The sequence below is a fragment of the Hippocampus bargibanti genome, linkage group LG13 (assembly GCF_051943395.1).
Source record: "Hippocampus bargibanti isolate YZ-2025 linkage group LG13, ASM5194339v1, whole genome shotgun sequence".
Taxonomy (NCBI): domain Eukaryota; kingdom Metazoa; phylum Chordata; class Actinopteri; order Syngnathiformes; family Syngnathidae; genus Hippocampus; species Hippocampus bargibanti.
Window position 1 is genome coordinate 17,776,162 of NC_142746.1, and position 15,546 is coordinate 17,791,707.

At 38.0% G+C, this 15,546-nt stretch overlaps 1 protein-coding gene across 1 annotated transcript; it reads left to right on the plus strand.

The window, feature by feature from the left end:
• The first annotated feature begins 352 nt into the window (after positions 1-352).
• sec23ip (SEC23 interacting protein) lies at positions 353-15,459 on the plus strand. Its single transcript, XM_089011736.1, has 18 exons — positions 353-524; positions 969-1,477; positions 1,590-1,782; positions 1,895-2,088; positions 3,241-3,330; positions 3,756-3,876; positions 4,751-4,840; positions 6,246-6,387; positions 6,501-6,709; positions 7,630-7,718; positions 7,806-7,961; positions 9,609-9,704; positions 9,792-9,932; positions 10,039-10,194; positions 11,546-11,648; positions 12,695-12,877; positions 12,961-13,129; positions 14,656-15,459. The coding sequence occupies exons 1-18, from the start codon at positions 392-394 to the stop codon at positions 14,735-14,737; spliced, it is 2,856 nt and encodes a 951-aa protein (XP_088867862.1). The 5' UTR covers positions 353-391; the 3' UTR covers positions 14,738-15,459.
• The last annotated feature ends 87 nt before the right edge of the window (positions 15,460-15,546 follow it).

Genomic DNA, 15,546 nt, shown 5'->3' on the forward strand with positions numbered 1-15,546 from the left:
TACTGTAATGTCATTAACATCGTTCACGTCCTTGTCGCAGGCGAATCCGTTTAGGGATGACGCATTCATTTTAATTCAGAATCCCGTAAACTGTATCGCGATATCATTAAAAACATTGGTATTTACAGTTGTTACATGACGTGAAACACTAAACAAATGTCTTAAAACACCGCTATCGACTCACAATATTAGACTAACGCTTTTTTTACATTCTACAGAAAATGTAAAAAGATAGATTGATAAATTATTATTATTATTATTATTATTATTATTATTATTATTATTATTATTATTTTATAAACGGAGTGTCTCTTTCTTCCCATGAGACTTGAACGCATCATGCCCAGACTGCCTGCCTACTCCGGTAGTGGCTACGTGTAATTTTGAGAAAATGGCAGATAGAAAAAACAATAATGTTCCTAACCCCGGTGCAAATTTATTATTTAGTGGGGCTCCTGAGTTTAACTTCAATTTGCCCTTCATGCCAGTGAGTCAGGCGTCTGGTCCTGCGGTGTTGTCGGGAGGTAAGAAGAAATACCGGTAGCCGAAACATGAACATACAAGCTAACTCGTTAGCAGACTTCCGGTTGGGACGTCTTTACTGCACACGTTTGAGAAACCAGAATGAAAATAATGCTGAATATCGTCAGGTTGTATTTGTCTGTCAGCGTAGCCTCAATTTGCATGTAATTTATTTTGAGCTCATTGACATGGACAGTTCATTTGACGTTAATCATTGTGAGTTCTTGTGTTTACTGTATGTTGCGATGAGATTCTTTGACGAGTGTTATAGTGTTCCCGATACCAAATTTCACTAATTTATTTACATACAGTTTTGTTTGTTAACAGAATTAAATTGGTCTGTGAATTAGGAACACTGTCATATATTTAATTTTAAACTGTCATGTTTTATGCAAAGCGTACACAAACCAGTTTATGCTTTAAATGTGCTCTATGATATCCATCAGATGATTCTACCGAAGTTGGCGAGGAAGACAGCTTTCTGGGTCAGACTTCTGAGACTGTACAAGCTCCTTCTACCTTTAGCTACTTTTCTAATCCAGGAACCAGCACTGACCCGTTTGCTTCTATTGGCCAACCATCATGCCTACCCCCATCATCAGCAGCAGAAGCAGCCTTGTGTGCTGTCACGTCATCTGTTTCAAATAGCGCTAACGTGGCCCCTCAGATGCCTCCCAACTCACAGTTGAACACTACTTCTCCTGTCTTCAGCAGTACAGCGTTTCACAGCCCAATGGGGCGCCACACTCCTCCCCCTAGTACAATGACCACACCACCTCCGCAGATCCAACCACAGAGTCATAATCCCTATCGACACACTGCCACCAGCAGCAAAGCCAGTCCTTATATTCCAGCTCCAGAGGTCCTGCCGCAAAGCCACACATCACAATACAATCCCTACTCTGTCACCTCGGGGTCGCAATCGTTCCCACTGTCCGGACCCACATTCACAAAGGTAAACTTAATCAGTGACTGCGCATTTGCGAACCTGGAGGTAACTATTATACAAATAATAAAAAGAACATTTTCTATCATGTTCCACTTAGCCTCCTCCCGGTCACGTGCAGGCACCACCACCACCTCTTCTAGCCAACCCTACTGGTGCAGTTGTGCCTGCTGGCCCCATGCTGCAGTACAACTACAACGTTTATGAGCCTATTCAGCCACACTGGTTCTATTGCAAGCTAGTGGAATCCAAAAATGTTTGGCTTCCTTTCAGCATCATCGACTCCCTCCAGCTTGAGGAGACTTTTAATTCTGGTACTACCTGCACTATAATTTTCCATGAAAATCCCTTATTAACATTCATTTTAATATAGTCAATCAAGTAACAAGTCATAGATTTAAAATGTGCACTGTTTTATTTCTCTAGTTCAACCCGACCCAGAAAATGTGATCATACGTACAGACGGAGGCCGGTTTGACGTGCATTTGTATGATCGCATGCGATCAGCGGTCTATTGGGAAGAGGAGGATTCAGAGGTTCGCCGCTGCACCTGGTTTTACAAAGGAGATACGGATAGTCGCTTCATCCCTTACTCTGAGGAATTCAGCGACAAACTAGAGGTTTGTCATCCAAGTTCATTTGACTGGAGCTAGCTAAAAATCATTACTGTTTAAAGGACAACCGACGTCTCCGGACAAGTTGTGTCCATAATTTGTAAAATGGCTTCAAATGACTTCTACTGGGCATATTTTAATAAGATTCCACAGCATATAGCTATATTTTACGTTTTAAGACTCGCGCTGAACATTCAGGAAGTCTTGTTTTTGAGTTGGTGACGAGTCCGTACGTGACATCAGAAAAGGACCGCCTCCTCACCGTAAAAAAGACGCATTGTAGCGTCTTTCCATCACGTCAATGTATTTTGCTGTACTGTTTTTTTTTTTTTTAACCATGTCTTACACCCAAAAGCCGCCAGCAGAGGGAGGCAAATTCCATGGAAGGAATATATCAGCTCGTGGAAACGGGTTGATTCATTCCTCACCGGAGCTGGTCGCCATTTTGCGCCTCTTTTTTTGTGAGAGATTGCCCCCCAAATGTTGCCTCAAAATGGCCCAAATAAATTCTTTAATCGATTGCAAACATGTATGCTTTGCTCATCAGGACTATTTGAATCATATTCATAACTGGATGTGTAACAAGAAAGCATATTCTCCGAATCTGAAGCCATTGTTTTGATTCTTCAGCAAGGCAAGACATCTTGGTGTGATGTCACAAAATGGGGGCGGGACTTTCTGAAAATGCCCAATTCGCAGCTCAATTTTTTTTGCAGATTTTGGACACTTTAAGTCATTTTTATTGGTGTTTTGCCTTTCACTAAAAATATCATACTGCCTGTTTTGGGTATTTTAGATGCTATAAAACGTTTTTCTGGTGTCAGTTAAAAAACAAAAAAGTGACGTCGGTTGTCCTTTAAGTCACATTTGGAGTTTCCAATAATTTCCAATAATAAATGGTTACCCATAAGTTTCCTTTTCAGGATCAATATTCACATAAAAAAAGTTTACTTTAATGTAACTGATGGATTGAAATACACATGATGTGAAACAGATTATACACCAATTAAAAAAAAGCAAAACTACATTTGAGATTAAATAATCAAAAAAAAAAATCTGTTAGCTTTTGGGGTTCATTGCCTCAATTGTGCAAATGTGTGTGTTCATTTATGTTCATCATGAATGATGTATATTTCCTTCACATTTTTATTTCCTCAGACAGAATATAAGAAAGCTGTATCTACCAACCAATGGCACCGTAGACTGGAGTTCCCTTCTGGAGAAACCATTGTCATGCATAATCCAAAGGTAAAACCTACTAAAAGTCTGATCAGCGCTTAAACGTACATACCTCTTCAAAATTGGAAAAATGGTTGAAACACAATTTTTTTGTCATCCTGGACCTTAGAAAAGTTGTGTGAACTATGAGAATCGGTTGAAGTGACTACCATGATTTGATTGGATTGGATTGGATTTGCTTTTATTAGTCTCACAGTGGAGAAATTTACATTTCACAGCAGCAAAGTGATGAAAGGAATGAAAGTAGAAAAACAAAATACATGAGCTGCTGGAAAGGCAGCCACTCTCGCGGCGCCGTCTTGAAGTCAAAAGACAAAAAAAAACAAAATAACATAATATGACAGCATAGAGACAATATGATATAATATGTATATATATGTAATATATATGTGATATATAATATGATGAGGACAAAATATTTGTTGTCTCTGTAGGTGATAGTACAGTTCCAGCCCACCTCTATGCCTGATGAGTGGGGGACCAATCAGGATGGACAGACGAGGCCCAGAGTGGTGAAGAGAGGGATTGATGATGACCACGATCAAGTCCCTGACGGTAATCAAGATCCACTACTCAGCAGACTTTTCACATGCTCTGTAGTTCCTGCATGTTTTTTTATTGAGTAGTTCTGCGTCTTCAAGAAGATGCTTATGAGGTGAATGAGAAAGATCACAGGGTGAAACCAAAATCCTAGACTCATAAAATAATTTTAATTTATAAAAATTTCAGTGTAAGTGTGGCTATGAAAATAAAACTAAATTGTAGAGTCCAGCTTTTTTTTTTTCGATTCAAGGAAATTCTAGTTCCTTAATTTTAGCACAAGAAGAAATACTTTTTTTAAAGCATGATAGGGAAAGGACCAGCTCTGTCAATATAAGCAGACAATAATACCTTTTAACTCATTCACTGCCAGACGTGCAAAAATGTGTCGACTCCAGTGCCAGGTTTTTTGTCATTGTCACTCGAATTCAAGGACCCACATAATATCAAGTTTTAGGACTACATCAACATTCAATGCAGCGTAAGAAACATTAGACTCTCTTCATCAGAAAAAAAAGTTAATTCCTAAATTATATAGATCTGGAGTTATATGAGCTTGAAATGAGGGCGTCTGTCCAAAGTACAATGCAATACATGCATATCGGTTTATATAGCCCTCTAACAACAGCTGAAGCTTGAATAAAGCGGTAACATGGGAAAAAAAGGGAAATGCTGCCCCCTTGTGGAATGGAAAAACATTGCTAGAAGCCATTGCCAGCGCTTATCAGCTACCAAACAAGAAAAATCAAAACCTGAACAAATTTGGGAATGGCGCTCTTTCATATTTTCAATTCTTGAATAAATTCATGAATGGCAGTGAATAAGTTAATGCACTATGACCAAATGATTGCCGTGACGGTGCAAATCCATTCTCTGCACCTTTTTCCAGGTGAGCTCCCCAAAGTGGACCATCTTGTGTTCATGGTTCATGGAATCGGTCCCGTGTGTGACCTGAGGTTTCGAAGCATTGTTGAGTGTGGTGAGTTGATGCCAGGATTTGTGCAGCCTCTTGGTTGTCTTCATCACACCCCCCTAAAATGATAGTTGCATCTACATATATTATTTAATGGGTTATTTGCAATACAATACAATACAATACAATACAATACAATACATATTGATTTATGTAGCGATTTAACAACAGGTTTGCCTGTAACAAAGCGCTTAACATGGATAACTATCATATACAGGAAATAATCATAAATACATATTTATGCAAACATTGTTTGGACAGGAAGTACGGCACACAGTATCAGTTTAGTTAGCAGTCATTGAGTTTCCTTTCAGAATATGTTTTTTTTTAGGTTCATGCATGTAATTTGTCAGCCGAGTTATGCACCAAAATGTGTAAAAAAATTCATTCATGTAGTAAAATTAACTGCACGCAGATGTTAATTTGATTGTTCCATTGGTGACACAAATAATTATATCTAAATGTATTTTGCATTAGAATGCTCTGTATTTTTTTGGTTTTATTGATGTACAGTAACAGATAATTGTTGTATATTTGGTATTGATTAATAATTAAGCAAAATCAGATAAACAACGGTATCACACAAATGGGAGCGGATTGGACTCACTGTATTGTACTTCTTGATTAATGTGATGGGCTACTAGTTCAATGTACACTTATGGGAAAACTTTGCATACAATTGCATCTTAATTACAGGTTAGTCATAGTAAGACTAAAAATAATAATTATTTTGGAATACAGTAAAGTCTCATTATATCGATATCGGTCATATAGATAGTACTTGCTTATTACGATACTATTTCTATGAACGCAAGGAGAACATTTACATGCCGCAGGATCGGATATATCGATAGTCCGGTTATATCGATATTTTTTCCGACTCCCGAGAATATTGATATAACGAGACTTTACTGTATTAAAATATAATTTTGATTTATCCCAAAGGATAACCAATCTGCTTTCTTGTAAAACTACAGAAACCACATATTTACTGTTCATTGGTTGAAATGAGAGGAATTTGACTATTTTCAGTAAATTACCGAATTTTCTGTAATATGAGGCGCACCTTTAACGAATGACATATTTAAAAAGCTTTTCCATACATAAGGTGCAGCGCATTATAAAGGGCACCTTCAATTAATGACATATTTTAAAACGTTTTCCATACATATGGCGAACCGGATTATGAGGCGCATGGTCAGCTTTTGAAAAAAATCATTTCTTTTAGGTGCGCCTTATAGTGTAGAAAATACGGTATTTGTGTTCAACGCTCAAACAATGAATTGTTGATTAATCGATTCATTTTGACACCTAGCTGAATGAAAAAAAAAATCATACCCCTTCAAAATGTGGACATTTTAAAAGGCTGACTTTTCATGTGTATGATAAATCCAAATCACTTTTCTCTCAGTGGACGACTACCGCAGCGTGTCTCTGAAACTGCTGCAGAGTCACTTTAAAAAACCCTTGGACGATCACACCATCAGTCGAGTGGAGTTCCTGCCTGTCCATTGGCACACGGCCCTCCATGGCGATGCCACAGGGGTGGACAGGTGAGTAGACTTTACATCCCTGAAATGCTGTGCCATACAATATAGCTAAGATTAAAAAACTAAAAGTGCACGTCTGTAATTTTACTCTACAACATTTTCATTTCTCTTTGCAGGAGGATAAAGAAAATCACCTTGCCCAGCACGGGACGATTACGTCACTTTACAAATGAGACCTTGTTAGATGTACTCTTCTACAACAGCCCGACATACTGCCAGACCATCATGGACACGGTTTCCTCAGAGATTAACAGACTTCATGCCTTGTTCATGAAGAGAAACCCTGATTACAAAGGAGCAATATCTGTCGCCGGGCACAGCTTGGGTAATGAACTTTTTTTTTGGGGTGGGAGGGCGATTGAGGGTACATAGGACAATGCTTAAGCTTTCTTAAAAATATGTAGAAACTGTGTTGGCACAGTTAACTGAAGGATTCTTTGAGCAGTTTTTTTTAAACACCGGCTAATGTCTTTCTTGTTTCCTCATGCTTTGTTTCATTAATTCATTCACTGCCAGATGATATGCAAAAATGTATCCACTCCAGTGCCAGGGTTTTTGTCATTTTCCCTCAAATTCACACAGAATATTGAGTTTTAGGACTACATAAATATTCAATGCAGCGTAAGAAACCTTAGACTCTCTTCTTTCATCAGAAAAAAAATTGTTAATTCATAAGTTAAATGGGTGTGGAGTGTTAGGAGCTTGAAATGAGGGGGGTTGTTCAAAAATACAATGCAATACATACATATTGGTTTAAAGCGCTATGTAAACATGGAATAAAGCAATAAAATTGATAAATAATAAAATGGGAAATGCTCGCCCCTTGTGGAAGGGGAAAAAAAAAAAAAACATTGCCAGAGGTCTGACCAGCGCTTTACCTGCACCCAAGCATGAAAAAAACCTGGGGGATGTCACTCATGTCATAGTTTCAATTCCTGAATAAATTTGTGAATGGCAGTGACATTTAGGACAAAATAAACATTCAATTCAGCGTAAGAAGCCTTAGACTCTCTTCTTTCATCTGAAAAAAAATAGTTAATTCCTAAGTTTTATGGATCTGGAGTCATCTGAGCTTGAAATGGGGGCGGCTGTACAAAATACAATACATAATATTGATTTATTTAGCGCTTTAACAACAGTTGACTTATGGAAGGGTGAATATATTGCCAGAGGTCTGACCAGCGCTTTACCGGCACAAATTCAGGAATGGCAGCGAATGAGTTAAAATTGATATTGTCCTTGCAGGGTCCCTTATACTCTTTGACCTGCTGTCAAATCAAAAGACTGAAATCACCCCTGCGGCGGTGCCAGCCATTAATGGAGGAGCGCAACAGGTGAATGCCATTTTAATTCTGTATCCATCGAGGTTAGCAAACATGCTTCGAAGAAGTTAAAAAAAAAGGTTTCCCTCTGAAAACTAGGTAGCAGCGCCGGTTGCACCAGCCGTTGCCCTTCCAGCTGCCGAGGAGGAGCCCAAAGAGGAGGAACCAGAGGACCTTTCCGCTGTGCTGGAACATCTCGGACTGTCTGAGTACAAGAACACCTTTGACCAGGAAAAGATTGACATTGAATCTTTTGTAAGTGAAGATTAAATACAGTATGAGAAGGTCAAGGAAAGCGCGATTTACTGACATAATAATACTACTACTACTACCACCACTACTACTACTAAATACTACTACTACTACTACTAAATACTACTAATACTACTAATACTAATACTAATACTAATACTAATACAGTGAGACCTCAACTTACAAACACCTCAATTTACAAACTTTTTGTCTTACAAACGTCAAATTTATGAAAATCAAACCTTATAATAAGCACTATTTTCATAATACACACCCACCACGGCTGGCGGAGTGATCTTCGGCGGAAGCACACGACCTAACAGCACCAGAGGTTAAGTTACCAACAGTCCTTATGGAAGGTGACTCTCCTTCCATTACAGTCCTCTTGTAATGCACCTCTCTTTCTAAACAGAAATTCCCTTTGACCTTCTACCTCCAACGCCATTCCATCAAGCCATATATGACCATCACAAATGTAAATAATGTGACTTTATGATACAATGTAGTGTAAAAGTTGAAAAATATATTTTATGGAAACCCGGGAACGGATTATTTCCATTTTAATGGTTTCCGATGGGAAAATGTTTTTTGAGATACACACTTTTCGCCTTACACACTCTCTCTGGGAACCAATTAAGTTCGTAAGTTGAGGTTTCACTGTACTAATACTAATACTAATACTAATACTAATACTAATACTAATACTACTAATACTAATACTAATACTACTAATACTAATATAATAATAATACATTTCATTTATAAGCGCTTCAAACAGAATTGGCCTTTTGTAATTTTTGTGTTTACAACAGTGCTTTGGGTTTTAAAGCTCAGCTGAGGATCTGTTTACAGTTTGCAAGGTGCGCTCTGTGCTTTTGTTTGCATATTCCTGCTTCCTTTTCCATTTCAAAAACATCCATATTGAAGACTAAATTGTCCTTTGCTCTCAGTGTGAAAAAAAGTATTTTGTCTAGATCAGGAATCAGGAGCGGTTCTTTGGTACTGATTGTTGTGAAGTGCTGTAAATTTGATATGCTCTTCTGAAATCACGACTTTGCTCAAATTACATGTATGTTGTTCTCAGTGATACGTCTGTGTCGGCTCTCAGTCGTACAGGAGTGGTCCATTAATCTGTATGTCAGTCTGCCATTAATCTGTACTTCTTTGAAGGTGTCTGACGTTTCGCTTCTCATCCGAAGAGCTTCGTCAGAAAACTAAAGTTGTGCTGGTAACTCCCTGAAGCTCAGTTCCTGAGATTTAATTTTAAGCATGCTAACAACAGACTTCTTAGGTCGTTACCACATAGGCTTAGTCATGCTGATGAGGCGATACCAGAGTTAATGGGGTAATCAGAACCAGGCATGGAACATTCAAGGTAAGACAGAACACTGCTCCCCCAACCCTAGTGCAAAGACCTACCAGAGCCGAAGTCTGGCACCACCACCTCTGTCAATTAGGGATATATATAGGACCAGAGTTACCAGCACAACACTAGTTCGCTGACGGAGCTCTTCGGATGAGGAGCGAAACGTCCGACACCTTCCGTACAGATGATGGCTGAAGAAACCTTTCCATCGTTCTCAGTGATATTCATTTTTGCGATGATCAAGTGGTGTTTTTGATCTGAATTTGCTGATTTATGTCTTTTAGCTCATGTGTACAATCGAGGACTTAAAAGAGATGGGAATTCCTCTTGGGCCCAGGAAGAAAATCGCTAAATTTGTCAAAGAAAGAGTCACGAAACAGGCAAGTCTGTCAAATTGGTTTTGCCGAAAAATTGACATCTTGAAATAAATAGATGACCGACTTTTGTGTACTTTGTGTACTGATCAGGAGAAAGAAGCTGAGGTGCAGGAGGTCAGTAAAGCTGGAGAGCCGGCTCAAGCTGCTGAGACCAGTCCTGACAAGAATTTACCGGCAGGCGTCTCCTCCATCCACGTCGACTACAACTACTTTGAAGTTGGAACTGGACAAGTACGTCCGGTCATGTCGTTAACGCACACACACGCACACAAAAAAATCTCGTTTTTGATTGGTTGTTGAAAATGTGAGAGTTCATACCTCATGCTTTGCTTCTCAGGTGTCAGTAGTCTACCACAACCTCGACTTTAGCCTAGTGAATTTCTTTGCCTTGGGTTCTCCAATTGGCATGTTCTTGACTGTCAGGGGCCTGGAGAAGATTGAAGAAGACTATCAACTGCCAACTTGTAAAGGATTCTTCAATATTTACCATCCGGTAGGCTTTCCTTCTCATTGTGTAGTTGGTTCTAAATGATTAAAAAGACAGGCTTGGAGATTAATCAATTGAATTGTTTAATCAATTTATTTCTCCAAATGTGATGTCTGCCCTTAACTCATTCACTGCCATTCACAATTTAATTTGGGAATTGAAAATTTGACATGGAGCAGCATTCCCGAATTGGTTCGGGGTTCAGATTTTCTTGCTGGGGTGCCAATAAAGCACTGGCCAGACCTATGGCGATTTTTTTTCACTTCCACCAGGGGGCAGCATTTCCTTATTTCCTATTTTTTTCTGATGAAAGAAGAGAGTCGAAGGTTTCTTATTCTTTCCCAAAGTATTTCAGCTTTTGCAGAAAACAACTTTTTTCAGGTCAAAGATGCATGGCTTAAAGGACAACCGACGTCTCCGGACAAGTTGTGTCCATAATTTGTAAAATGGCTTCAAATGACTTCTACTGGGCGTATTTTAATAAGATTCCACAGCATATAGCTTATATTTTACGTTTTAAGACTCGCGCTGAACATTCAGGAAGTCTTGTTTTTGAGTTGGTGACGAGTCCGTACGTGACGTCACTACAGGAATGCCCCTGAGTGAAAAAAGACACATTGTAGCGTCTTTCCATCACGTCAATGTATTTTGCTGTACTGTTTTTTTTTTTTAACCATGTCTTACACCCAAAAGCCGCCAGCAGAGGGAGGCAAATTCCATGAAAGGAATATATCAGCCTAAGGAAACGGGCTGATTCATTCCTCACCGGAGCTGGTCGCCATTTTGTGCCTCTTGTTTTTGTGAGAGATTGTCCCCCAATGTTGCCTCAAAATGGCACGGAATAAATTCTTTAATCGATTGCAAACATGTATGCTTTGCTCATCAGGACTATTTGAATCATATTCATAACTGGATGTGTAACAAGAAGGTATATTCTCCGAATCTGAAGCCATTGTTTTGATTCACAAGCAATGCAAGACGTCTTGGCGTGATGTCACGAAATGGGGGCGGGACTTTCTGAATATGCCCAATTCGCAGGTCATTTTTTTGCAGATTTTGGACACTTTAAGTCATTTTTATTGGTGTTTTGCATTTCACTAAAAATATCATACTGCATGTTTTGGGTATTTTAGATGCTATAAAACGTTTTTTTTTCTGGTGTCAGTTAAAAAACAAAAAAGTGACTTCGGTTGTCCTTTAAATAACTGTACAATTATTGATCATAGTGCCTCTGGTGGTTTTTCAGCCTGCATAAGAAAGTTGATGTGGACAGAATTATGTCCAAAGCAGGCAAGTACATTCCGATGTGGCATCAGTCCTCTTGTCTGACCCATTGCTGTCTTGTCCTCTGTTTCAGTTGGACCCAGTGGCTTATCGGATCGAGCCCATGATAATACCAGACTTGGAATTGAAGCCTGTTTTGATACCCCATCACAAAGGAAGGAAAAGGCTGCATCTTGGTAAGGAAAAACACTTGCTTGCATTGGACATTTTAACTCATTCACTGCCAGATGATGTGCAAAAATGCGTCCACTGCAGTGCCAGAGTTTTTGTCATTTTCACTCAAATTCAAGGACCCACAGAATATTGAGTTTTAGGACCACATAAACATTCAATTCAGCGTAAGAAATCTTTGACTCTCTTCTTTCATCCTAAATAAATAGTTAACTCCTAAGTCATATGGGCTTGAAATGGGGGCGGCTGTACAAAATAGTACAATAGAATACATACATATTCATTTATATTAGATTGGATTGGATTAGCCATTATTAGTCTCTCAGTGGACAAATTTACATTTCACAGCAGCAAAGTGATGCAAGGAAGAGTAAAGGAAAGGAAAAAGTAACAAAAACAACAACAAAATACAGGAGCTGCTGGAAAGCCAGCCACTCTAGCGGCGCCATCTTGAAGTCAAAAGAACAAAATAATATAACTACACTTAGACACAGTCATTCAATTTAAATCACTTTCTGCACCCTCTTTGTTACATGAAGCAGTTCTATATGAAAGACTAGAGGATCAAAGCGTCCTTTTCACCAGTGGATCAGGGACATCATGGTGAAATGTGCACGTCTGCTACATGCTTAATGTTGAAAGCAAACATGAAGCTGTAGCATCCATTGACGAAAAAGATTGTCTCGCAACTCCTGTCCCACATAAATCCACTTCAATTCCAAGCCGCGACAGTTCCACATACGCATCGACGCTCTGCGCTTTAACAGTAGCTGACGCTGTAACAAGGCGATAACATTGACAAATGCGATAACACAGGCAAATGCTGCCACTTTGTCTGACCAGGACTTTATCAGCACCCCAGCAAGAAAAAACAAAACCCGAAAAATTTGGGAATGGCGCTCTACGTCATACTTTTCAATTCCCGAATAAATTCAGGAATGGCGGTGAATTAACCAATCGAGTCAAATGTGTTGGACATTTTTAATCCTGAAATTCTGTTGTTTTTGGGCACAGTAAGTTACCCTTTTGTAATGTATCTTTGGTGTTTTAGAGCTAAAAGAGAGTCTCTCCAGAATGGGCTCGGACCTGAAGCAAGGTTTTATCAGTTCGTTGAGGAGCGCATGGCAGACACTCAATGATTTTGCTCGCGCCCACACCTCCTCTGCACAACTTCAGGCAGAATTGGCTATGGTGGCCAATCAGATTGAAGAGCAGGAGAAAAGAGCGCAAGATCGTGAGTACAGTATTTCTCTCTCTTTCAGAGATACCCAACTGCATACATGGGATTTTTTTTGTAATATTAATGCCCTGTTTTAGTTTCAGAACATAAAAACCCAGAGATCCCCGAACCACCCAAAGAAGAAGAGCCCGAGGTCAGGATCGGGATGCTGAACGGAGGGAATCGGATCGACTTTGTCCTGCAGGAGAAGCCCATTGAGAGTTTCAATGAGTATTTGTTCGCCCTACAGAGTCATCTGTGCTACTGGTACGCAGCTTTTTTATCCAAATAATAATAATAATAACACTGATGATGATAATAATAATAATAATAATAATAATAATAGTAGCAATAATAGTAATAATACTAATAGTAATAATACTAATAGTAATAATAGTAGTAATAATACTAGTAGTAATAATAATAGTAGTAGTACTAATAGTCGTAATAATAACAGTGGTAATAGTAATAGGAGTAATAGTAGTAATAGTAGTAATAATAGTAATAGTAGTAATAGTAGTAATAGTAATAGTAATAATAATAATAATAATAATAATAATAATAATAGTAGTAGCAATAATAGTAATAGTAATAATAGTAGTAATAATACTAGTAGTAATAATAATAGTAGTAATACTAATAGTAATAATAATAGTGGTAATAGTTATAGGAGTAATAGTAGTAATAGTAGTAATAATAGTAATAATAGTAATAGTAGTAATAATAGTAATAGTAGTAAGAGTAATAGTAATAATAATAGTAATAAGTCTTCTTGTGCCTGTCCCAAGCCCGGATAAGCCTGGGTTGTGTCAGGAAGGGCATCCGACGTAAAAGCTTGGCCAAAACAAACATGCGAATAAAATCTCTGAAGATGGAGGACACTGATTCGCTGTGGCAACCCTTTGAGGGAAAAGCCGGAAGGAAAAAAAGACGTAATCATAGTAGTAATGGTAGTAATGGTAGTAGTAATGGTATTTGTAATTGTATTAGTAATAGTAGTAATAATAGTAGTAATGGTAGTAATGGTATTTGTAATTGTATTAGTAATAGTAGTAATAATAGTAGTAATGGTAGTAATGGTATTTGTAATTGTATTAGTAATAGTAGTAGTAATAGTAATAATAGTAATAATGGTAGTAGTGGTCGTAATTGTAATAATGGCAATAATGGTAGTAATGGTAGTAATTGTAGTAGTAGTAATGGTATTAGTAATGGTATCCGTAATGGTATTAGTAATGGTATTAGTAATAGTAGCAGTAATAGTAGTAATAATATTAGTAATAGCAATAATAGTTGTAATGGTAAGAATGGTGGTATTAGTAATGGTATTAGTAATAGTAGTTGTAATAGTAGTAATGGTAGTAGTGGTAGTAATTGTAATAATGGCAATAATGGTAGTAATGGTATTAGTAATGGTCTTTGTAAGGGTAGTAGTAATGGTATTAGTAATAGTAGCAGTAGTAGTAGTAATAGTAGTAGTAATAGTAATAATAGCACTAATAGTAATAACAATACATTTTATTTCTAAGCGCCTTTCAAAACTCTCAAGGACACTTTAATTCTGGGGTTTGGCAGTGCGTCCGCTGCATGCACCACATGCAAGCATCCCCACACTTTGTGTCTATAAGTGTGAGCAGTGACTAATTTTTATAAGACAGCGACTGCACCCCCTGAATGAGCTAATTTCAAGAGGATGTTTTAAATTTGTAAAAAAATGCAATATTTGTAACATTTATATATACAATTTCTGCCTGCATCCAATGAATAATTCATATTCAATATGCGTTTTGTAGGGAGTCTGAAGACACAGCTTTGCTTATCCTCAAGGAGATCTACAAAAGCATGGGAGTGCATCCTGAACATATGGTACATTAGCAGAATAAAACCCCGTCATGAAAAGACTTTTCCATTCGGATGATTTCATGCCTGGATTGTTTTGCCATTTCTTTTACTTTCTATCAACATGATTTTCTGTAGGCAAATGTGTAATTACAACCACATTATCCTGCAGACCCAATCCCAATGGAATCTATTGTTTTTCAATATAAACAAGAAACAGAATACAAACGATTTGTGAATCATATTTGCCCTATATTTTATTAGAAATGCCACAAAGGAAAGATATCTAATGTTCAAACTGAACAAATAATGTGTAACCTGTTCTAAAAAAAGCTGGGATAGACTCATGAATACCGCTGTGTTACGTCACCTTTACTTTTAACAACATTCATCCAATGTTTGGGAACCGAGGACAAAAATAATGGAATCTTTCCAATTGGAATTTTCACATTCTTTTGCTTGATGCATAGCTTCAGCTGTTCAACATTCCGTGGTCTCCGTTGTCGTATTTTATGCTTCATGATGCCCAACACATTTTCAGTACATTTTTACTATGTTTTAAAACGTTCTCAGTTGTTCACAGAGGTGAATCTTGCCCCATCTTTGCTTGTGAATGACAAATGTCAATTCACAAAAGCTCCTTTTAGACTCAATCAATTCACCCGCTAGTTCCAAATTGGTGTGAGATGAGCATCCTTGCACGGTTCTCTATGATTATTTGCCACATTACAATAAAGTGTCTCAGTTTGAATGATAAATATCTTGTCTTTGTCCTGAATTTCGTTCAACATAGGTTGAAAACGATTTGTAAATACAGTGATACCTTGGTTTACGAATGCTTTAGC